The sequence below is a fragment of the Festucalex cinctus genome, chromosome 11 (assembly GCF_051991245.1).
Source record: "Festucalex cinctus isolate MCC-2025b chromosome 11, RoL_Fcin_1.0, whole genome shotgun sequence".
NCBI lineage: Eukaryota > Metazoa > Chordata > Actinopteri > Syngnathiformes > Syngnathidae > Festucalex > Festucalex cinctus.
The window spans coordinates 13623766-13647640 of record NC_135421.1 but is presented as its reverse complement, the minus strand read 5'-3'; the positions used below and the strand labels follow the sequence as shown (position 1 = coordinate 13647640).

The 23875-nt window shown below is 40.8% G+C and overlaps 1 protein-coding gene across 4 annotated transcripts in view; it reads left to right on the top strand.

Moving 5' to 3' along the window:
* il1rapl1a (interleukin 1 receptor accessory protein-like 1a) overlaps positions 1-23875 on the top strand; it is a 287392-nt gene that overhangs the window by 108473 nt on the left and 155044 nt on the right. For all 4 annotated transcript variants that reach the window (XM_077536446.1, XM_077536448.1, XM_077536445.1 and 1 more), the window contains exon 3: positions 22745-23030. In XM_077536446.1, the coding sequence (XP_077392572.1) occupies positions 22745-23030 (286 nt within the window). The remainder of the gene's footprint in view (positions 1-22744; positions 23031-23875) is intronic.

Here is a 23875-nt window from a genome sequence, read left to right as displayed (position 1 = left end):
CATGTCATATCATATCATAACATATATCATATATATCATATCATATATCATAGTAGTGCACAATTTTCAATGTAATTGCAAGACTACTGGTACTCACTGTTAGATGCTTGACAGAGGTATACTGTAAATAAATCAATATTTTTCTGGAAGTGAGTTGACTTCATGCATGACACGTTTTAACACATTTGTGTTCTTGAATAAATAAAGTAGAAAGAGAACCCACAGCGTTTGCCAGTCCTTTAGCAATTAGCTAATTTCCAACAAGCAGCTTTTTTATGTGAGTGCTCAAAATGAACCCGATAATGATAGAAGCTGCAGTTATTGCGAGTTAAGGAACGGAGGAAATCCGATAAGCCGTTGAGGTTTGTATGGAAGAATCGATGGACAATACAGTCGAGAGACCGCCGCTGTTTGCAAGTGTGGGTTTTAAATTTCATCTCACAAGCCACAACATGTTTATTTAATCAAATACAAACACACACTTATTGTAATGATTAAAATGGACTGGGAACACTTTATCACCTGATTGCTTCCATTTACTGGAATCGTCTTACAGAGTTCTGCCTACACAGAAAGCATTTTACGTAGGTTAATGTTAGGGCAGGTTTCCCACCCGTGCAGTATATTGTAAGACCGCATTCTATCTTCCAGGAGCCACCCTTGTGTCTTACTGTGAGATACAATCAGTGCCATATTTGATAAATCCGTCCCATGTTTCCAGACAAAACTGTGGTATTAACAGTCCGAGAGTGTGTGTGCCTGAAAATCCCAAACTGCGCAGTCTTGGAAGCAATGCAATGCATTGTGGGCCATTTAAACAAATCCACTAATCTCATGATAATTCTGACTAATCCGGTATGGCTCTTCAAAATGTGCAGCTGGACGCTACTCTACACGCGTAATCTATTGTACGATTGCCACGATCTAGTCACAAAGCATGTGCTCTCTCCAGCGGCACACAATACATTACATTGCAGTCAATTATATAGCGTACATGTTGCTATGGCAACCGTACTCTATCAGGCTGAGCGTATTGAAGCAATTGTTTTTATCTTTTGAGACATACATGTTGACAGCTTTGCTGTTTTTAGACACCTTGGTGTGATTTACTACTTGAAGGAATGCAGTTTAATATAAAACTAAGCAAATTAAGGTTTCATTTTAGGGTTTGAAAATAGGGTTCATGCCATGGCTAGGGTTTTAAATTAGTGCTACAAAACACAGGCAAGGTTTAAAATTACGGCATCTGGGGTCTCCAGACCGTTTGGGTTTAGGGTTTCAAAGAGTTTAAGATATTTCAAGTTAGGGTTTCATGTCAGGTTTATAACCATGGTTGGGATTCTCTTAAGGAATCAGGTTTCAAGACATTTTTTTGTTTTAGGCTTGGATTTCAATTTAAGGTGTAAAGGGTTTCAAATTTGGTCTTAAAGCAGTCTTCTAAGTTAGGCTTAGTGTTTACATTTAGGGATTCAAGTGAAGTTTTAAATTTAGGGTTTAAACAGCATTTAAGGTTAAGGGTGTCAAATAATTAGGGGTAGGGGATGCCCATAGAGAATGAATGGGATTTGGCCTCCCACCATGGAAGGTGCAAAATGGACGTATTCCGAGTATTGTGAACTTTTTGTGGAATTCCTCATTTTTGCACAATTTGGAATGGTAGCCGGCGCCAACCCCAACTACATATCCATTCGGGGTACCCCCATGATCCTGAGGGCTGAGTTATGGGTGGTTGATGTTTGGGTACCTCCACGGAGGCCAACTCCCCGGGCAGCCTACCCGGGAACACTCCAGTGGGCCACGGGTACGGAGGTGGGTCGGGCACCCCCCGGACCTGCGCAGTGGGCCCAAAGCAACATTTGCCTCGCCGTTCGGGGAGGGTGCTTGCCGCCTGCTGGTTCCCCTACTTAAAATCATGGATTTTAATCAAGGACTGTATTTTCGAGTTTTTGGGTTGTGGATCATGCAGTATTTGGCAAATGTGCGCTCACCTTGATAATTCAGTTGCGCATGTTAGCAAGGTTAAATAAACATTACATACATTTTGTGGATGGCTCAATAAACAACAATCACTTCCTCTTTGGAGATGATCCAGTTTGTTTTGTATGTTTTCTAGTTCGAAGGATTATGCTAAAATTACTGTAGCCTACATGTTTAGTTGAATAGGGACAGATGCCAGAACATAGATGAATGAAAAACAATCTCTAATGCATCATGGCAACATTCACGGCTTTTGCAGCTCATGCTAATTTCCACTGACCCTCATTGTGTATTTGAAATAACTAAATAAAGACTGCAACATTAGCTTCGGCGAGCCACTGAGTGATTAGCTGCCATAGTAACACTTGTGTTGAACTAGTGTAGTGTATGGGTATTTACTTTTTTTAACATTAGATTAGTTGTTGATTCAGGTTCTTTTTGCGTGTTTAAAGGTTGTGATGCTGTCGTGGTTGTACTCCCCTGAGTAAAGACTGCTACGCTTTCTCTAGCCGCTGATGACTAGCTGACAGAATTGTCTCTTGTGTTGAAATAGTAAATTTTAAGTAAATTTGGGTACATTTTATTTTTTTAACATTGCATTAGTGGTTGGTTTTTGTTTTGCTGTATTTATGGGTGTATTCAGACCTGCACTGTTTGGTCCGCTTTAAACGGACCAGAGTTCGTTTCCCACGCTGGTCCGGTCTTTTTGCGCAGGTCTGAATACACACAAACGAATCCTGGTGCGGACCAAACAAGCAGAACGAGACCCAGTTTTTGAGGTGGTCTCGGTCCGCTTCCAAACGCACTCGGTGCGGTTCGCTTTGCAATACAAGCCACGGCTGATCCGCTCCAACTGCTGGACATATGCGCCTTTTGGGCTTAAGAAGCCATCGTAGTCGAGTATCGCAGGGGGGGGAAATTTTGCCCGGTAGTGAATATTGTGCTAAATTCATTCATAATCATCCGTATTCTGTTTAGCCACGCTGCTGTCAGCATGTTGTGGTGGGGGTGGGGTAAGCGGAGCTCAACTGCTCTTCCGTTTACTGCACGCAATTGACGACGCGTTCCAAAATTAGAAACAGTGTGGCGGAACCTCCGTTGAATGAGCTGCCCTTGACGCTCGCATACACTTTGCATCTAATAACGCAACAAATATGCAGCGTAGTAATGCAGCACGTCTGAATTTCACGTTTTCCACTATTTCCGTGTTTCGTACGCATACAGCCCTCGTCATTTTTGTCCAATGGTAGCACGGATCGTCACGTGGGTCGACGTCATTACGCAATATAATCCACTTGCAAAGAGCACAGTGTGAATATGAACCGCACCAAACTAAAAAAAATAAAGTCCGCTTTTGGTCCGGACCAAACAAGCGGACTGAAGGACTTTTCTGGTCTGAATACATCCTATGGTTCAAAGGTTGGTGGAAAGGGATCCCCAAATCAAATCCTGCTTGAGGCCCTATAAAGGCTTGCGCGATATAAAATAGATGGATGGATGATTACTGGGATTGTCATCCAACTTTGAGGTGCCACGCTATATGTGTGAAAACCCCCTAAGCATAGCAGGTGAAAAAAATAACAAGACATCTATGCGTTCTATCCAGGCTGTTTAAATACCATCTTACTTTGAATGTTATGTTTATGGCTTCCACTATCCCTCCTCCCTATTCTTCCTTCTGGTGTCAGGAGGGACGAGGGTGACGAGCAAGGGTGATAATGACTTGTCAAATTAGAAGTAATGAAACCGGCGGCGAGCGTAAACACAATTTGACATGTTCCGATGACGTTCTCCCATTTCTACCGGGGGGAGATTAGCGAATCATAGCGCCGTCCCAATCTCGTGGGATCGCCTTCGCACACAATGGAGCGCGCACAAAGAAAGAATGGCTGGCAGCTCTCCATGCAGCAGACTGACACCTGCATAAACAAACAGACATCTCTCCCATGCGCTTTGCATTTGGAGACCTTTTGGATATGAAATGTACCGCGGTCATGGTCCGGTGGGGTTTGGCTCGGCCCGCCTCCAGGTGTCCTGCTCACACCTCGTCAGCATGATGGATGGAGTTCATACACGGCCTAATCACGACTTTATTTGGATGCATGTCTGTTGTTTTAGAAGAGTAGAGTTTTCCTGCTGTTCCATTTAACGCTTGGTTGTCCTTGCCGAGACACTCGCTTAGAAACTGCATTAGGTACCGAAGTCTGTAAATGGGTTTTCAAAATTTATTTTGCTTCCAAGGATTTGGGATATTTTTACAAATTGTCAAACACATGGCATAATTGCCTAAGTCATTGAATGTTATGACTGAGGCAATTGTGCTATGTGGTCGATAAAATTGCAGATTCAAGTTAGGGTTTGAAATAAGGGTTAAAGTTATAATTAGGGTTTCAAGTTGAGTTTTCAAGCCAGGTTTTGGATTTCTGGATAAGAATTCAAGTTATGGTCTCTCGTGATGGTTTCAAATTGGGATTATGGTTCATGGTCAGGATTTGGGCCAATCCACATTGGTGTGTGTCTTTCGCTTGATGTCAGATGGAATAGGCAAGTTTATTTCTATAGCACATTTCATACACTAAATTAAAAGACCTGAATCAAAGGTATGGGAAAAAGCAACATTTTGAAGATGGTTTTAAAAGCATTTATGCTCGGGGCTAATTTCTGTTGGCAGTTCATTTAATTTGTGTGCAGCATAACAGCTAAATGCAGCTTCACCATGTTTACTTCAAACACTCCACCTGCCAGCAACCGTGAACAGGATAAACAGGAGAGGAAAAAGAAAAGATGGAAGGGTCAAGTCAGCATTAGGTTTTCAGGATAGGGTTAGAGCCAGTGTTGGGGTTTGAAATGAGGGTTTCAAGTCAGGGTATAAGTCACCAGTGTCCAAACATTTTAGTGCCATGTGCACTGACTATTATCATGTAAAGACACATTTTGATGGACTTGCATAGAAAAGAAAAAAAATATATTACAGTATAACAACACAGGGCAGTAGTATGCTGGTTTGCGATGTCATAAAATGTGTATGATGAATTATGTTCTCGGTGACAAACAGTTGCCATGTTTTAATGTATAATAATCTGGCGACCAAGCATTACTTTGCATCGCTGCCCTTGTTCTGTTACGCAGTTTGGCTGGTATGAATCTATTAAGGTGAGCTCTGACGGGCTAGCCTAAGCTAACAACATGAGGTTAATCCCGATTCATGCCTCTTTATCCAGTTGAGCGTGTAGAAGTCGCTTTTTTTTTTCTTGATTCATATTTGAGTTAGGGTTTCAAGTTGAAGTTTGACATTAGGGTTTCCAAATTGGGATTTAAAATCAGTTATGGTTTGAAATTAGGCTGTAAAGTCAGTGTTAGCATTACTAGCTAGTATTCAACCTAAGGTTTTTAGTTTTAGATCATAATTATGCTTGTTATGTGCGGTACAAATGCGTGAAATTGTGAGGGTTGCAGTATTAAATATTAGTGAATCAGGTCACAGCCTGATCTGTGAAAAATAGACCTGTGCACGACCCGACAGCAGCCACCACCAACGCCCGTTGCTCATTTCCCAACTTTCACCCTGGCGAGATAAAGACGCCTTTATCCGGCCCGCGCCATTGGCGAGATACTATTGAGAGTCCAGAGCGCATCAATTTGGGCCTCAAATGACTTTCACCAGCTGCCCAAATCCTGACAAGCTTTATGTTCTCCTTAAAAAGAGCCCTTTTATGGGCAGGAGAAAGGCAGCAAGAATGAGAAATGGGAATAGAGAGGGAGGTAAGTCAAAAAGCTAATGTCTCACTGACACCCTTTTCGCGCACAACAGGGGAAATTTCTGTTCTATAACGGGTTCTAGCTAATTTGAAGTCAATTGGAGAGTTATTAAAAGGATCTGAGTGAGCTGGGCTGAACTTGGTCAAGGGCAATAAATTCACCCTGGAAGCTAACGTCACCTTCAGGCGCAAAAGTCTTTTAAACGGCATCGTGTGCTGTTTTAATGTTGCTCGTTGAGTAAATCCCACACTGACAGGTATTGTTGTTGTTTTTTTTTTTTGTTTTTTTTTGGGTTTTTTTTAGCTTTATTTATCCAACCTTAAAGTTGCCCTTGAAGTTATAGTCTTACCAATATGTATGCAAATATCAGAAATTATATTAGCTTCATTTCCCTGTTGTTGTCTATATCCGTCTTTGTGGTTCTCAGGTGGCGAGCTTTGTGCTTTAATGCAACGGCGGCGGGCGTTACAGCGCAATTTACAGTGCACTCGCTACAAATAAGGTCTGGGTGGGTGGGGAAAAAATAGATACAACGCACACTGCACCAGGCATAGAGGCTGTGATTCAATTTGTTTACAATGACGAGCGGATGTCAGCAGATCAGCATGCAATCATACAGCGGCACATAAGTTCATCCAGGGTCTGTTACTGAGCTGAGATCATGTTTAAAGGCAATAATCATGTGTCTCGCCTCATTAGCCACTCATGTTATTTTATTGCTTTCATTTGTGACGCATCACTGCTTTTCAGCAATGTTAGCCTAACGAGAAAGATAGACAACATTTTCTATCAATGTTTTGTCTGCCATTAGTACTGTATTTTGCCAATGGCTTTTTTTTTTAATTGCACACTTTTTCATTGGCAAAACAAGGTACTGAGGTTCTATTCCTACTGAGTCATAAACCCCTGCTGCATGCTAATTGGTCAAGTAGTTTCTGCTTTATTGAACGCAGACTAGAAGTGACAAAAATCCATTAATGCTTTTGCTATTGAATGAATGTTAATATTGATAACATTAGCTTACCATAAAGCTTGGTGATTGCAGTTTCATCCCGAAGTGGGAAACCAATGCTGATTGGACTAATTTATTCCACGTCTGCATTCTTTTTTTTTTTTTTTTTTGGTTCAATGTACAGTGGCATTTTCAAAACAGATGATTCACGACCTCTTCTGCTCTTTGCACAAAAACATGCTGCAACTAACTACAAACGTGAATCTACTCAACAAGGTAAAAAGATAGATTATTGGATTCTTCATTGAATAATTTGCAGCAAGCGGCCAAATGCCACCAAAGGCTGCCCCCCAGCAGTCTGGCATTGGCTTTGCTCAGCTGGTGTCGGTGGGTAACTGCATGGCAGAAGGCCTGGAAGACACGACGCTCGTGTCATTTGCATATGCAGCCGTCACATCACATTTCGTCAAAGGTTGTCTCCTTCTCCCGGCTTGAGTCTGTTTACTCTCCCAATCTCTGATTGTACGCCGACTTTTGTTCTGCACAATTAAGCTCCAACTCAAGTGGCAGTGCCAATGGTTTTGTAAAAAAAAGCTGTACAAAAGGCCAGCTACTTTGTCATATAGCCGCATAACTGACTTATTGGCCAAAAGTGTAATACGGATAAACATGGCTAGTATTTTAAAGGGCAAGGATCCATTATTGATACCTTAAATCAAAATGGAGATGCACCATGTTATCTTCCAGCGAACAGTTATAGATGAGGCTTACCCTGATAATGAAAATATTAATTTAAAATAACTGATGGAAATTACAGTGATTTGTCATCATTAGAAATACAGTCGTGCCTTGGGATGTGAGTTTCATTTGTTCCATGACCACATTTAGTTGTAACTTCATCTATCCCCATTCAAGTGAATAGAAATATCATTAATTTGTTACATAATCATCCATCCATCCATCCATCCATCTTCTACCTCTTATCCGAGGTCGGGTCGCACGGGCAGCAGCTTTACGAGGGAAACCCAGACCTCCCTCTCCCCAGCCACTTCAACCAGCTCCTCCGGTGGGATGCCAAGGCGTTCCCAAGCCAGCCGAGAGACATAGTATCTCCAGCGTGTCCTGGGTCGTTCCCGGGGCCTCCCGCCGGTGGGACATGCATACATAATACATAGAATTAAGCAGTTTGTGCATCATGATTTAATGCTGCAATTCGCGTCAGTGTGCTGCTCCTTCTGATATGTCTGCCATGCTGAATTACTGCTTATCGTGAAATACGTTGAAATTAATTCACTGCCAACATGCAGCACTCTTACCTCAAGAATGTGCTTGCAAATCAAAGCAAACAATTTGTGTAATCGGATGTCGAAAAACTCTTCAGTCAGGTCATTGTTTATGAAATTGCAACTGTTAACGATTTTAAAAAGCATTATGAAGCTAAAATAAAGTACATAAAAAACATTTAATGCACTAACTATGTACCGTACTATGGAATTTTTTGTATTGTAGACAAATCAATGACCCAATTAACCATTAATGAGATACCAAACAATGACAATATCAAGTTCTAACACTAAACATGTGCAAGAAGATGGAACTTAAAGACAAATGTGTCGTTCAGTGGAAGGACCAATCAGTAGTACCATCTGCAATAGTCATTTTGACCAACAAGTGACTCATTGAACAGTTGGTCAGATGTCAGCCAATTACAGCATATAATTTCAAAATTTGGATCCCATACAAGACAGCAGGACTAAACCAACCAACCGAGGCGGACTGATCAACGTTTCTTCCGTCGCTTCGTGTTTGTCCATGACTGTATTGACAGTAGGTGCGATAATCGAAAAGAGTTTCTACAATCATCAAGAGGCCATGAGGACTTAAAATTATATGCATCTTTTGGGTAACTGAATTGACCAATCAGTCAATGCTGCCTTGTAGTGATTGAAATGTTGACGGACTGGTGACTGCATAGAGACTAAAGGAAGGACCTCAAAGAAATGTGAAAAACAAGTGACGTATCCGTGCCAGTACCGTAACTCATTCAGCATGGAATGTGAAGTCTGACTGAATAATCGCACTAATCTCCATTAAGTGACTGTGTATGCAATCCTGCATAAAACATACAGCTAAAACTGACTTGGCAGGTATTTTTTTTCCTCCATCTGATATAATCTTTACAAAGCGAATTGACTCATTCTAATCACTGAATAGGAAAGGAAAATTACAAAGTGAGTGACGGAAAACTGACGAGAGGGTAAATCTTTCCCACGTCTAAAAATTATCGGTGTTTGGTCCACATTTGCATTTAAATGAGCAGTGGTGAGCCATCAGTGTGCGGATGGCTTGGAGACGGAGAAATTTGGAGCAGTGCAACACAGACGGGAGAGATTAAAAGGATATAAACTTTCCTAGTGTTATTGCAAAGACAATGAGGAAGAACGTGGTGATAATACACACAAATTACAATAACTATAATGCAAACTACAAGGTCAGGCATTAAAAAAAGAAATAACAGAAATTAACAGCACAGGTAGTACAGTTAACCTTCGTAACTGTTGTACAAATGTAATAGTGTCTACTAATACTGTTACGCAGAGATCGGACTGATCGTAATGAGCTTGTTTCTTGTTCTATGGTTATCGTCCGATGATACCCCATTTCATCATCAAAAAAATAGCCAAAGAAAAACTAAAAAAAACCCACCGTGGAGTCAAGTTTTTGACGTGAACGAATTGAACTTAAACGTTTTTCGTGGCTGGATGCATAAACGTGACCAATCCTATCTGATCATGTAAGTGTGATCATAATGTTTATACAGTCTATGCCATTTCCTATCAAATCTAATCAAATGGACCAGCAACAGAACAGTAACAGGATGCAGTCATGTAGCTCCCAGACAGCAGAGCTGAATGAAACAAGCCCTTATCAGTCTAATGTGTTCTGACATGATTATCACGATCAAACTTGAATCCTACTTCAAATTTCATTTAAAAGAGACCCGAGGCTCCAACTCCACTTTATTTCTTGACTCAACTCTTGGAGCTGGCTAAATCGCCATGACGATGATCATGGGGAGTATTTACATGAATTGATCTGAGATGGCGCCCTGTTTATGAGCTTTATGGATGACAATAAGGATTTTATTGTTGTGAGCTATATAAGCAGGCTTTGAAACGGCAAAGCGGGACGGGTATGATGGAGCTTAGCATTAGCTTGGGCAGAGCGTTGAATCGTTTTAGCTGTTTGGCATCAGCTGCTTCAAATCATTCCGTTTTACAGGATCTCACAAGAACTTAGTAGGACACAAATGGAACTCAATGTTGAGTACTATTTTACATTAGGACTCAAATATTTTTGAGAAACATGAGTCTTACTGTGCCGGTGCAAGCTTCCATCACAAGTGTCCAACTCATTTACGGATACAATACATTGAAAGTGAACATGACACAATGAAAATGCTATATTTTATTCATTACTACATTGCCATTGTAATACTAGTAGATCGACCGAGAACAGTTAGCAATGGTAACCAAATTTCTAGTTGTCCTTTAGATCTAGACAAATCAATGACATCTTAGCGGATGACAGCCAATGATTGTTTAGAGGTTCTACTTCTTTTCAGATAAGATACGCTTGAGTTAGTGGATAACGGAACAGACTAAGCAGCATCGCTTGACCCAGTTCTAGGCATGCATACATGAGGGGGAAGGCACAACCTTAGATGGGTCCACCATGCGCGCACATCACACATAATATGTGTTAATATGTGTTTTCTTTGTAGGATGGGGTTGTTAACAGTGTCCAATCACAAAATAACAATTATTTAGAATTATCAGTACTACGGTAAACTTGTGATCATAATGAGCCAATCAGACTGTATGTTTACTTGAGAAGACTTGCCGGTTCTTCGGCTTAGTTAAACGTTTAGAAAACTGACTCAGACATTTGGAAAACGAATGGACAGTACTACTTTTTTTTTTTTTTTTTTTTTGGATTCTTCAAGAAGTCAGTGCAAATCCACTGCAAAGGGAATGGCACATCTAATTGAAACACGACATGACTTCAGAAAGTTTTTTTTTTTTTTTTTTTTTTTTTTTCATGGACAACAAAACAAGCCGGATACAAGCAGCTGAAATGAGTTTACCCTGCTGGGTGTCCGGGCTCTCACTTAGAGATATGGTGAGAAGCTCGGTCATCCGGGAGGGACTCAGAGTCGAGCCGCTGCTCCTCCGCGTAGAGAGGAGCCAGCTGAGGTGGCTCGGGCATCTGGTTTGGATGCCTCCTGGATGCCTCCCGGGAGAGGTGTTTTGGCATGTGGTACCGGCGGAAGGCCCCAGGGACGACCCAGGACACGCTGGAGAGACTATGTCTCTCGGCTGGCCTGGGAACGCCTTGGGATCCCGCCGGAGGAGCTGGTTGAAGTGGCTGGGGAGAGGGAAGTCTTGGTTTCCCTCCTAAAGCTGCTGCCCCCGCGACCCGACCTCGGATAAGCGGTAGAAGATGGATGGATGGATGGATGGATGGATGGATGGATGGATGAATGGATGAATGGATGAATGGATGGATGGATGGATGGATGGATGGATGGATGGATGGATGGACACCAAAACATTCTCTTTGCAAACCCGCAAATGTTGTAAAAAGCAAAAAGAAATATGCCATTTTGACTTTGTTTACAGTTAAACTATGCATCCCGAAACACTGGGGACCAGTTCACGTGTACACCACTTGCTCAAAGTTGGCTCGGATAGACTCCAGCACACATATGACTCTAGTAGGCATAAGCGGTATGGATGGATGGATGGATGGATGGATGGATGGATGGATGGATGGATGGATGGATGGACAGAGGGTTGGATGGACGGATGGAAGAGAGTTACTGGTTTACAGAACTAACCAATGATTCCTGAAAAACATAACACTGACTAAGGCATTTTGCTTCTGTGGATCCAGAAAGAAAAACATAACCTGCTTTTAGCTAATTGGATCATAGATGTCTGGTCATTAATTTCAGTTTAATCAGCTAAAGCCTTGGTGTAGGTGCTCTTGTTTTACTTATAACTTTAGAATTATGTGAAAATGATGTATTTGTTACACTCCCTGTCCAACAAAACCGAGTGCCAAATGGCTTTGTAAAACACAACCCAGGCGGCCCATTCTGGAAATGCATTACTGCCTTATGTCATGTTTATTTGGATTTTTATTTGGGTTTATTTGGATGTGAAGGCGGAGAACCTGATAGAGACGTATTTTAAGACCAGCTGTGAGCACAAACAGTGCTTACAGCTGTCCACTGTTGATTGGATAGCGTGGTTCAAACAGGGCTGATTTGCTGCATGATTGCAGTTGATTTTTGTTGTTGTTGTTGTTCTTGCGCCTCAGATTTTTATTTGTACAGGCCGCCCATTTGCTGTCAATTCGGCCCTGTTACCGCAAGGCTTCTGTCCTGCTCTTAGCCACTGCTGAAACTGCACTGTAAGGCCGCCACGGGGCGTAAATTGGGCTCGGGCCGAGGCCAGCTATTTGCCGGGGCAAGATGGGGGCACGGCTACCTCAAACAAACGCTTTGGCCCTTCATTCAAATCGGCACAAACTTCCTCAACTCTGTCTTGTCCGCTTTGTGTTGTATGCTAGCTGTCCGTGATCTACTGTATGCATTGAGACAGTATAAGTAGCCACATTGTCACTTATTGTTTATGGAAATATGTTAAGCTTAATTATTTGTGTGCCTTAAATGTGTATTGCCCTTGTATGCGTGTATTTAATGTTGTTGTTTGAGACTAATATATGTGATTTGCGAATGTGAAGTGGCACATGTGGTAGAAGCGACGTTGTGATAGAGTCTGAAATGTGGAGTTTGTTCAGCGGTGTGAGTGTCATCCAAATGCACAGGCAAGCAAATATGTTGGTTTGAGTCTTTATGTGATGCTCATTAACTCATTTGCTCCCAAAAACATATCAACATGTTCTATTTTAATTTAAATATTGCTAAAACATATTTATATGTTTATGTTTTTTAATGCTAGTTCACACAGAAGTCTTATATGCAGCCTCTGACCTGAAGAGGTGGCTTAATGCAATGGTAGTTATTACAAAAACGACCAGCAGGTGGCAGAAGACTATAAGAGATCAACCAGGTCATGTTGCAACAATGTGTTTTCATCAGGTTTGTGAATATTGAAGTAACTTAGCTATATTCTAATGGTAATTTCTGCAAAACTTAAAGAGATACAAATATACTTTTTTTTTCCGGATGAAAGAATCTAATCTTTCCTTTGGTAGGTTCCATGTTTTTATAGCAATAGAACACAATATTCTGTGGGCCTTGCAAAATCAGTCAAAATCCAGTAAGCTGAGAGCAAAGGGGGTTGCTTCAGTAAAAATGGCTGGGAGTGAATGAGTTAAGGAATCTTTATGCTGCATTATAAATAATGACAACAAATAGTCAAATAAAATTCAAAACATTTCTGCCCGCACTAAGTATGCATGCCTAGAACCGGCCTTGCCTTGGAGATGGACGGATGTGTGTGTGCAAGTGGGTGTGTACTGAGGAGAAGAGAAAGCAAATGTGACAGATCCTTATTAAGAGTTCTTATCAGTATAGATCATTGACTCTCATTGCGACCTGCGAGAACCCGGCTGCCCGCCTAAGATCTGATAATTACACTTCATTAGAAGAGCAGGTAGTGATGAGGCTTAGAGTGAGAGGAGCAATTTTGGGTGATACGGGGCTTTGTATGGAAAGATGGTGGGATTTTAATTATGGAGGAACTGATGAGTTGGCTACGGTGACCATATCTGGGTTTTCAAGAATGAAGACATTTTTAAAGGGTGCTATGTATCAAAGTCAGCTTTAATATTTACATGACCTGCAGCAACTTGCGCTTGAGAGATGCCAGCCAGTGACAGGATGTTTTTTACATTCAGAGATGACTGTGGAGGTTTTACATTCCGATCCCATGCAAGACAGAACTTACCTGATGATGATATCCTCTGGCGTCTAATGATCAACACACATAGATCAACCAATCTGTATGTAAAATAATTTACTTCTAGAGAGGAACATAATCTCTGGGTGATAGAACAAACCAACGTTGGCCAACCAAAGAGTGCATAAACAGTGAAAAAGGTACCAGCCAAAAATATCATAATTTTGAGTCAGAAGGTGGGACCAAAAGACCAACGCTCAGTACCAGATGACGAACACAGCAAATCAGTCATGTTGCTTCTGATGCTGACTTGTAGACTGGTTAAAGGTCAGTCAATAATGGTATACAATTGTTACATTTAGATTGTATTTCATTTAACTCATTCACTCCCAGCCATTTTCACAGAAGCAATCCCGTTTGCTTCCGGCTGTTTTACTGGATTTGGACTGATTTTGCATGGCCCACAGAATATTGTGTTCTATTGCTATAAAAGCATGGAACCTATCAAAAGAAAGATTAGATTCTTTCATCCGGGAAAAAAAGTATATTTGTATCTCCTTAATTAAAGTTTTGCAGCAATTACCATTAGAATATAGCTAAGTGACTTCAATATTCACAAACCTGTTGAAAACACTGGTGAAAAGAGCTTGTTGCAACATGGTCCTGGTTGATCTCCTCTTTCACCCGGAAAAAAAAAAACTGTTTCTGTTTCCGTTTTGCAGCAATTAGCATTAGAAGAGAGCTAAGTTTCATCAGTTTTCACAAATCTATTCAAAATTGTGAGTAATTGAGCTTTTTTTCTACATGGCCCTGGTTGATCTCCTTTGCTCTGCTGCCATCTGCTGGCCGTTTGTGTAATAACTACCATTTCTGCAACCGTTCTTTGCAGTTGAGAGGCTGCATCAAAGCCCTCTGTATGCTCTAGCATAAAAAAAAACAAAAAAAACAAAAAAAAACGTATAAATACATCTTTGGGACACTTAGAGCATTAAAAAAACGTATTTACACGTTATTGGGAGTAAATGAGTTAAAGAGGCAGTCAACCCATTTTTTGACAATATGTTCTATGCAGCCAACTAGTCTAAATATGTCCATCCATCCATCCATTTTCTTAACCTCTTGCTCCTCACAAGAGTCGCGGGAGGTGCTGGAGCCTATCTCAGCTGGCTTTGGGAAGTAGGCGGGGTACACCCTGGGCTGGTTGCCAGCCAATCGCTGGGCACACAGAGACGAACAACCATCTCTAAATATGTCATTGTGGTTAAAATTGTGTCAGTGGAGTATGAGTTAAGTAGCAAAATGCAGCCATTTTTTTCCATCTCAGGGGGCAGCCATTTTCCCACTTGCTGTCGTCTGATCAATGTTGCTCAGGTGTCAGGTAACAACCAATCACAGCTCAGCTTCAGAGAACAGGTGAGCTGTGATTGGTCGTTGTTTGAGTCCTGCGCAACTGTGATGTCATCTTCAGTCGACAGCAAGTAGTATAATGGCCGCCCCCGAGATAGATAAAATAGCTGGATTTTGCTTCATAACTCACAACCCACAAATGCAATATTACCCAGAATGTCATGTTTAGACAAGTGAGGTCACATAATTATTCTAAAAAAAAAAATGTTTAAGGTTGACTTCCGCTTTAAGAAAGTGACCCATAAAGACAAACTTGGGCTACTAGGTGACAAACTGACAAATTCCGTGTTTTAACTGTTGTATGAACCATAACTGATGGTTTTAAATACCAGACAGTGTCTTTTTCAAGCCCAAAAAGGGAATATCTGGACGTTGATTCAAGCGACACGCAAACTCTGTCATTGTGCGTTTATGCATGCATGTGGGTCCATTTATTCAGGCTCCTGGCTCTGTTTTTATTGCCTTGGTGTTGTGTCACATTTGTGTCAAAAACACAATGTAATAATGCTCCGGGGTGCACACATATTGTAGTTTGACAACCACACTGCCCACATCTATGGCCCCCCACACATGTGCATTGGTGGTGCACGAACTGCAGAAAAGCTAGAAGAAAAGAAGTGCTGCAGTCTAGGATGCTGCAGTGTAATTCACAAGCGCAGCCGCTCCGCAACATGTGCGTATGAAAGCCTGCCTCCCAGTTGGGGCTTGTTTAGGAGTGGCCGAGCACAATCGTTATAAAAGGTGTGATGTCCCAGAGGTGTAGGCAGGAGCCTGCGCGTGTGCGTGCACGGGGGGAGTGAGAGATGGTGACTGCAGTGTGCCTCCAGTGGGAAGCATTGATTTTCAAGCCCAGCATGGGGATGTGGGAAATGTCAACCTCTAATTGAGTTGATAAAACCATTTTGAGTTTCATATCTAAACATCTACAGTACACGCATACACACATGCACAGAAAAGTGCTCCACTTTCGACAAGCCCCAGTGGGAGGTCTACGGGGGCCTGTGTGTACAATACCTAATCTTATGCATCTGAAGTTTGACCAGTCCGAGCTTGTGTATGAGCTTTGTCTGCATACATCATTTATAAGCACTCAAGAGGCAAGGCGGCAGTCACACCAAGCGATGAAATTGTTTGGGGGGGTAGCTCACTTTTCTGCATGACTTTCAAGAACATTGTCCCCAAGGCTGAAAAAGGCTTAATACTGTACTTTATACTGTTTCATATTTTGAGAAACTGTCTATTTAATCATGATTCTAATAGGGGCGGGAATGGTGTTTTGTTTTGGAAGCAAATCAGCTGAGATAAACTGTAACATCTAATTACAGAATGTATGGGTGGGAAATAAACTTCAAATAGCAAAGAAATATAAAGACACCATGGATACATACTTGTAGCTGGACTTTGCACAGAACCAGTGACATACTAAAGCTAAAGCGAAATATATAATAGGGATGTCACGATAAGGGCAATATCGTGATATCGTGATATTAAAGCTGCCACAATATCGTCGTCGTAATATTCACAATATTTAAAAGGAACACATGTGTTAAAAAAAGTCAGGTTGATTTCCATTTGTGCAGTTCTAGCAACCTCTAGTGGCTAGTTTATTAGTGCAGTTTAATTTTCATGAGGGATGTTTTGGCCTTCTATGTTTAAAATCTATGCTAATTGCCAGATAAAGGGGAACCTAATTTGCTTGTGAAGCGATCAATGTGTGCTTGCATTAGCAAGTAAGTGCCTCAATATTGTTATTAGAGATTGTAAGTGGTTTATATGCATTGCTGTTATGCACAAAAGCACAATATTGTGCTTTTTTTTTTTTTTAGTATGAGCTCTCTTTTTTACAATATTGTGATCTTTTTTAAATATCGCCAACGCCCCCACAATATCGTATTGTGATGTTTGGATATCATTACAACCCTAATATATAATGCAATGCAATACTGATTCCCCCCTTCAAATCCCTGGTTTAACAGCAGTTATTAAGCATGTTTCTTACAAAGTACATAATGTAATGCTTTACATTATTCTTATGCAGAGGTGTCCAAACATTTTCGTTCTCGGGCAGCATGCAGAAAAATCGAAGGATTCAAGGGCGACACTGACATTGTCCCATTTTTTTAAACACACTAAAGACACACTCAGATCCCAGGCCAGATTGTTGTAACTATCTTCTGATTGTGTCCAGTGATGTTATGTGTATTGTTTGACTTGTAGACCAACCAATGAGTGCATTAGTAGTAAGATTTCAATCAATGACAATTTAGGTTCTACTTTCAGATCCTAGTCAAGATGTGTTATATTTGAATTCAAAGTAGGACCGAATTTATTTGGATTTATTAATCAGCCAATCAGTGATGTCACTGACTTCCCATTGATTGTTTTTTTTTTTTTTGCACAATTTTAGAAAATCAATTAATCAATCACTTTTTTTTTTTTTTTTTATAACCACAGATTAAAACCTACTGCTCTCCACTCTATTTGAATTGAAAACATGTGCTCCTGCTTATAAGTACACCGGAGAGGTCCTGCTCTCATTATTAGCAGATAATTAGGCCAAGTTTCACACATTGCGCCATGATGATGCTTTCTGTTTCTATCGCATTCTCACGTAACCACACTTTTTTGTGGCCCAGCCCACTGGTAATTAGCAGCCGTAATTAGGCAGACAACTATTCATATAGGGAATGCATGCATGTGTGACTTCCCTGCTAATTAAGAGTATTAATTACAATCATAGCTGTTCCTGTGAGACACCGTATCACTCCCAGTCGAGGTTCTTATGACTTTATCTCACCCCGCCGTCACCAGCACCACCAACTTACTCTCTTACATCAACATGTGCTTCAAATATACAGTACACCTGCTGCATACAAGACATGCTGGTATTAGGCTGATAGTGGGCCCATAGGTAGCTTGGGTGTTGGGAGGGATTTGCATAATGTGCATCAATTTCCTTAATGCAATTTGGAATATTAAGTCAGCTCAACCATACTTTGTACGAGTAAAGCCAAAATTAATTGTTTGAGTACGCTGATTTTACATTATTTATATCAAGATGGCCATTTGAATATATTTTTGTGAGTGACTAGTTGGTCACTTTCCAGTTTCAGGGTATAGAAATAAAACATGTTAGGTACAGTATTTTTATGTTAACTACATTCTAGAGATAGATCGATATGATTTTTTTTTTCAGGGACGATACCGATACCAGTTATCAGCAGTCAAGGTAACCGATAACCTATATTTGGAGCCAGTATTTTTATTTTTTTTAATACATATGCATATGTTAATTGAACAACTTTTGAGATTTGCAAAACATCCTGTTTTTAATCTTAGACCATCAGTATGTCTTAAAAACTAAATGAAAACATAAATAAGTAAATATAGCTCCCTATAGTTTTCTAGGGTAACTACATTTTTCCAAAATGTCCAAATACCTGAAATGTTAAACTTTCATGTATCTTTGTTTACTTTTAAAACAGAAGATGCAGAGAGCTTCTAAGGTCAGCAGCATCTTTTATAAAGTGAACTGACAATCGAAATACCGTATTTTCCGCACTATAAGGCGCACCGCATTATAAGGCGCACCTTCAATGAATGACATATTTTTAAACTGTTTCCATATATAAGGCGCACTGCATTATAAGGTGCACCTTCAATGAATGACATATTTTTAAACTTTTTCCATATATAAGGCGCTACAGTAGAGGCTGGGGTTACGTTATGCATCCATTAGATGGTGCTGCGCTAAAGGGACTGTCAACAAAACAGTAAGATAGGTCAGTCAAACTTTATTAATAGATTACAAACCAGCTTTCTGATAACTCCATTCACTCCCAAAATGAATAAACAGCTGTTTTATTATTTTCTCTGAGGTAAAGTATTAGTATTAGCTAGGGATCCAAGATGGCGGGATCTTCTGCACATGCGCGTCACCGATCGTGCAGGGTCACCGATAGCATCTTGACAGCGAGTCCTGTTGCGGCTCAATATTGATCCATATATAAGGCGCACCGGATTATAAGGCGCATGGTCAGCTTTTGAAAAAAATTAAGGCTTTTAGGTGCGCCTTATAGTGCGGAAAATACGGTAAATACTTCGCTGATGTTAACGCAGTTTTAAGATCTATTATCAGCCGTCAGATTTTTAAAGAAGAATATTCATTCAAATGCCAAATATTGGCGCCAATAGTCATCCTGGCCGATAATTGGTCTATCCCTACCATATTCACCAACTTTCTAACCTGGTTAGTGCAATCTTGAGTCATAAAAAGTTGCATGCATGGGTCATGTAGAAAATCGAGGAGTACCCCGAGGAGCTTCAACACAAATATCTCTTCATGGAAAGTTAAGGAGCGTTGCCTTGCCTTTTTTATGAGCTTGATGCGTATTCCTGGTTAAATATCTTGCCTTGCACTCTTTTTTTGGTGCTGTTGTGCATCCTCAGCACATAGACGAGTCTGACATCATTTATGGAGCGTTTTACAGTCCGCTCCCAGATGCGAGTTGTTGCATTTGAATATTGCAGGAGTGTTGCCTGTTGAGGCCAAGATGGCACACACATGCTCCAAATACGTAACAAAAGCACGGGACGGAGAGTGCTTACCACAGATGCATATTACTGATATGGAGTGATATCGTTTTATTAATATTCCTTTTGCAAAATATATGATGAATAATGACTACACTTATGAAACGTCCGTTAGATCATATTAAATATTGATTATAATAAAACTCGCACTTATACTCAGCCCTTAATTTCATTTAAGCAGTCATAAAAACACAAATAGTGGTAGGCTAGTCATAAAAACTAATTCTAACACATTTGTTGTCATTATTCTTCAAATGAGAATGAAATGTATAATTGCATATAGATCTTTTAATGTCAAACAGAACACGTTGGCTAGAATGGAACATAGTCACACTGCACCCATCATGCACTGCAACCGTTCCTTAAATAGCTCTCACTGCATTGAATCTTGGTTGGTGCAGTCCTAACCAAGCCTACTCGGATGAGAGGAGAAACATCTTGGAAAACAAACAGTTGTGATCGAATCAATGCCATGAGAATGAAATGAAGATATCCACAAGCATCTTTTTTACTCGCCAGCTAGCAACGAAGCTTACCAGCGCTTCTCTAGCGCATTTGATTCCATTTTATGAGGACGTTTCACAGTGATGTCATGTCACAGAAAAACTGTTGACTGATTAGGTAATGTTAGGTTTCTTTCCTGGATAGCTAACTTGAGACTTCAGCCATTTCTCAATATCAAGACTGCAGAGCACGCTATCGTGAACTCAAAGAAAGAAGGCTACTTTCTAAGACTGCTAGTGTCTTTGTAATTGGAATGGCTTAAACAGATCTGACACTTCTGTACCGTAATTTCCGGACTATAGAGCGCACCTGATTATAAGACAGTACATTTCTAAAGGAAAAAGCATAAGCCGCATGTGCCCACATTGAAACATGAGATATTTACAAAAAAAAGACGGTACACAGAAAGCGTTTTGAAAGGCTTAATAATATACATTAGCTTTTCTTTCCAAAGAGTGCCTGTGACATGGCAGTAACACAGCAGCAATATGGTGGTAACACAGCACTAACAGGGCTGGTTAAAAATAAGATACCGGTAAAAGTCACTGACTGAGACTTCTTGTATTTTCCATGATGAGACTCATTTTAGTCATGCACAAAGCGTGAAGTTACATTAAACTTGTGTCTTCCTCGACACATATATTCCACCTGTCTCACTCTTACCTTTTCTGCTCGAGCGCCCCTGGTGGCCATTAGAAAAAATGCATAAATTAGCCGCATCATTGTATAAGCCTCAGGGTTGAAAGTGTGTGACCAAAGTTGCGGCTTATAGTCCGGAAATTACGGTAATTTATCACAGTTGTCACGTGATTCGATTTCAATTTAAAAAAAATACAAAAGTGAGTCTTCTCCTCCACTGTCATATTAGCCATGTTGATAGCAGCATGGGATATTTTCTCAGCCAAGTCTTCACAAGTCACAAAACAGTGCATCCTTGGTTTAAGCTAGGAGACAAGCGCAACATCCCGGTCTTACATGCTTTCTGGGTTTATGTACATTTTCAATTGGAACAGGACTCTCGTCACGATGTTTCACAAGATCACAAGGACATACGAACGGACAAGAGAGGCAAATTGAGAAATGACTTTAAAATCGTGTTTTGCAATTAGGTTATTCCATCCATCCAGCCATCTTCTACCGCTTATCCAAGGTCGGGTCGCAGAGGGAGCAGCTTTAGGAGGGAAACCAAGACTTCCCTCTCCCCAGCCACTTCAACCAGCTCCACCGGCTGGATCCCAAGGCGTTCCCAGGCCAGCCGAGAGACATAGTCTCTCCAGTGTGTCCTGGGTCTTCCCCGGGGCCTCCCGCCGGTGGGACATGCCCGGAACACCTCTCCAGGGAGGCGTCCAGGAGGCATCCGAACCAGATGCCCGAGTCACCTCAGCTGGCTCCTCTCAATGCGGAGGAGCAGCGGCTCGACTGAGTCCCTCCCGGATGACCGAGCTTCTCACCCTATCTCTAAGGGAGAGCCCGGAAACTCATTTGGGCCGCTTGTATCCGGGATCTTGTTCTTTCGGTCACGACCCACAGCTCGTGACCATAGGTGAGGGTCAGAACGTAGATCCACCGGTAAGCTGAGAGCTTCACCTTCGCCAATTAGCTTCCTGTCTGGCCATAAATGTTTTGTTTTTAAGTAACTTATTCTGAAATTCATGATTGAACTTCACCACAGCCTTCATAAACGAACCTAAAGGTCCCAGACTACAACTGTGCGATTGGCTGGCAACCAGTCCAGGGTGTCCCCCGCCTACTGCCCAGAGCCAGATGAGACCCTTGTGAGTAATAAGTGGTCAAGAAAATGGATGGATGGATGGATGGATGGATGGATGGACTACAACTGACCATCTGTCTAATATTCCTGATTTGGATTTTTATATTGTAGGCTGCAAAATGGATTTGCTGTTTACACTAGGGGTGTTAAAAAAATCGATTTGGCGATATATCACGATACTACATCGCACGATTCTCGAATCGATTCAATAATCGGCTGAATCGATTTTTTTATTTATTTATTTTTTTTTTTAGGATTCACACCTTGAGCATGGAAGAATGTTATATGAACGGAACATTAAGCCTTAATATTTTATTTCAATGCTGTTCAAACATGAAACAAATTACAACCTCTATAAGACTGAAATTTCAGATAAATAAATAATACATTTTCATATAAATCTTACACTCTACAAGCTTACTGATTAGTATTTTCTAAATTTGATTGAAAAAAAATCGCAACAATTGACTTATAAATTCGTATCGGGATTAATCGGTATCGAATCGAATCGTGACCTGTGAATCGTGATACGAATCGAATCGTCAGGTACTAGGCAATTCACACCCCTAGTTTACACTGTTGACAAAAGTGTCCAATAAATATGCAAACAGCATATTCATATTTAGTGGTTTGAACCCCACTTTACAAAATATAGTTTACTTTTTACGCTGCTTTTAAAGAGGGCAAAGTCAGTCTTGGAGTTTTGTGTCCTCTGATATAATATCGAGGGCAGGACGGCATCCGTATAACGGGAATGTCGAAAGGAAAGACAGCAATGTAAAGTTTTGAGACTCACTTGTCCTCATCCTGCTGCATACTGATGAAGGTTTCCGTCTCGTTTGCTCACAGTGGATGGATGCACAGATTGGTCGGTGGACTACCTGAAGTACCAGGTGCTGCAGGGCGAGCCAGTGCGGCTAAAGTGCGCCCTGTTTTATGGCTACATCCGCGCCAACTACAGCCAGGCTCAGAGCGTCGGCCTCAGCCTCATGTGGTACCGCAGCTCAGGCCTGGGCCACAGCGACTTTGAGGAGCCCATCTCATTCGACGGCGTGCGCATGAGCAAGGAGGAGGACGCCATATGGTTCAGACCCGCCGACCTTCAGGACGTCGGGCTCTACTCCTGCGTCTTACGGTGAGTTGGTGAAAATGTGTGGATAATGGGTTAACCCCACGGCTAAACATCTTCAGTTTACATCATACAATAAACTGATTTATGAACTAGCACTAGAGCTTATGAATATGGCACAAGAAGGCACACTTAGCTACTGTACTTGCGATTTTTCATGTGATGGTTTTAAATTTGTGGCCCATCAAGTGTTTTTAGTACAATTGTTTATTATGACTTTACAGCCACATTAGCATAGATTAGTGATAGATCATGGTGTGTTCTAACCAAATAATTTTTATTGAAATTCCGTCATCAACCAAATTTTACCTGTAAAGTGAAGTTGAATGCCCTGAAATTTGGTTGGCGGCCCAGGTATCATGGGCAGGTGTCGTAATTTGATATTTGAAAGTCTCTCACTCTGGGAACAAACGGTTGAGCACATCTAGCATTTCTGCTCATGTATCCAGATTCGAATTTTGAAATGGACCAGGTCAATTGTAGAGGAGTTTAAAAAAAGAAAAAGGGGAAAAAAGGATTAAAAATAGGTAAAATTGATTCTTTGAAAAATATACTAATTAGTTCTTATTTTATAAATGCTGTTGTTCATAATTAATGTAAATCAAATTAACTGAGCTATCTTTAATAATTGAACATTTTATGCTAATTAAAACATTTCAGGAATTTTATTTTATTTTTTGTAAATGTCTTTTGTCATTTAGAATGAGCAATTAACACAAATTAAGTTGATAAATGACACATACATTAAAAATAAATAAACACATTTTGGCCAGCACAGTAAGTAAGTAGTTTTGCGTCACTGTTATGAGGTTGGTTCGAATCTGGCTTCTGAACTATTTAGGCATAGTTTG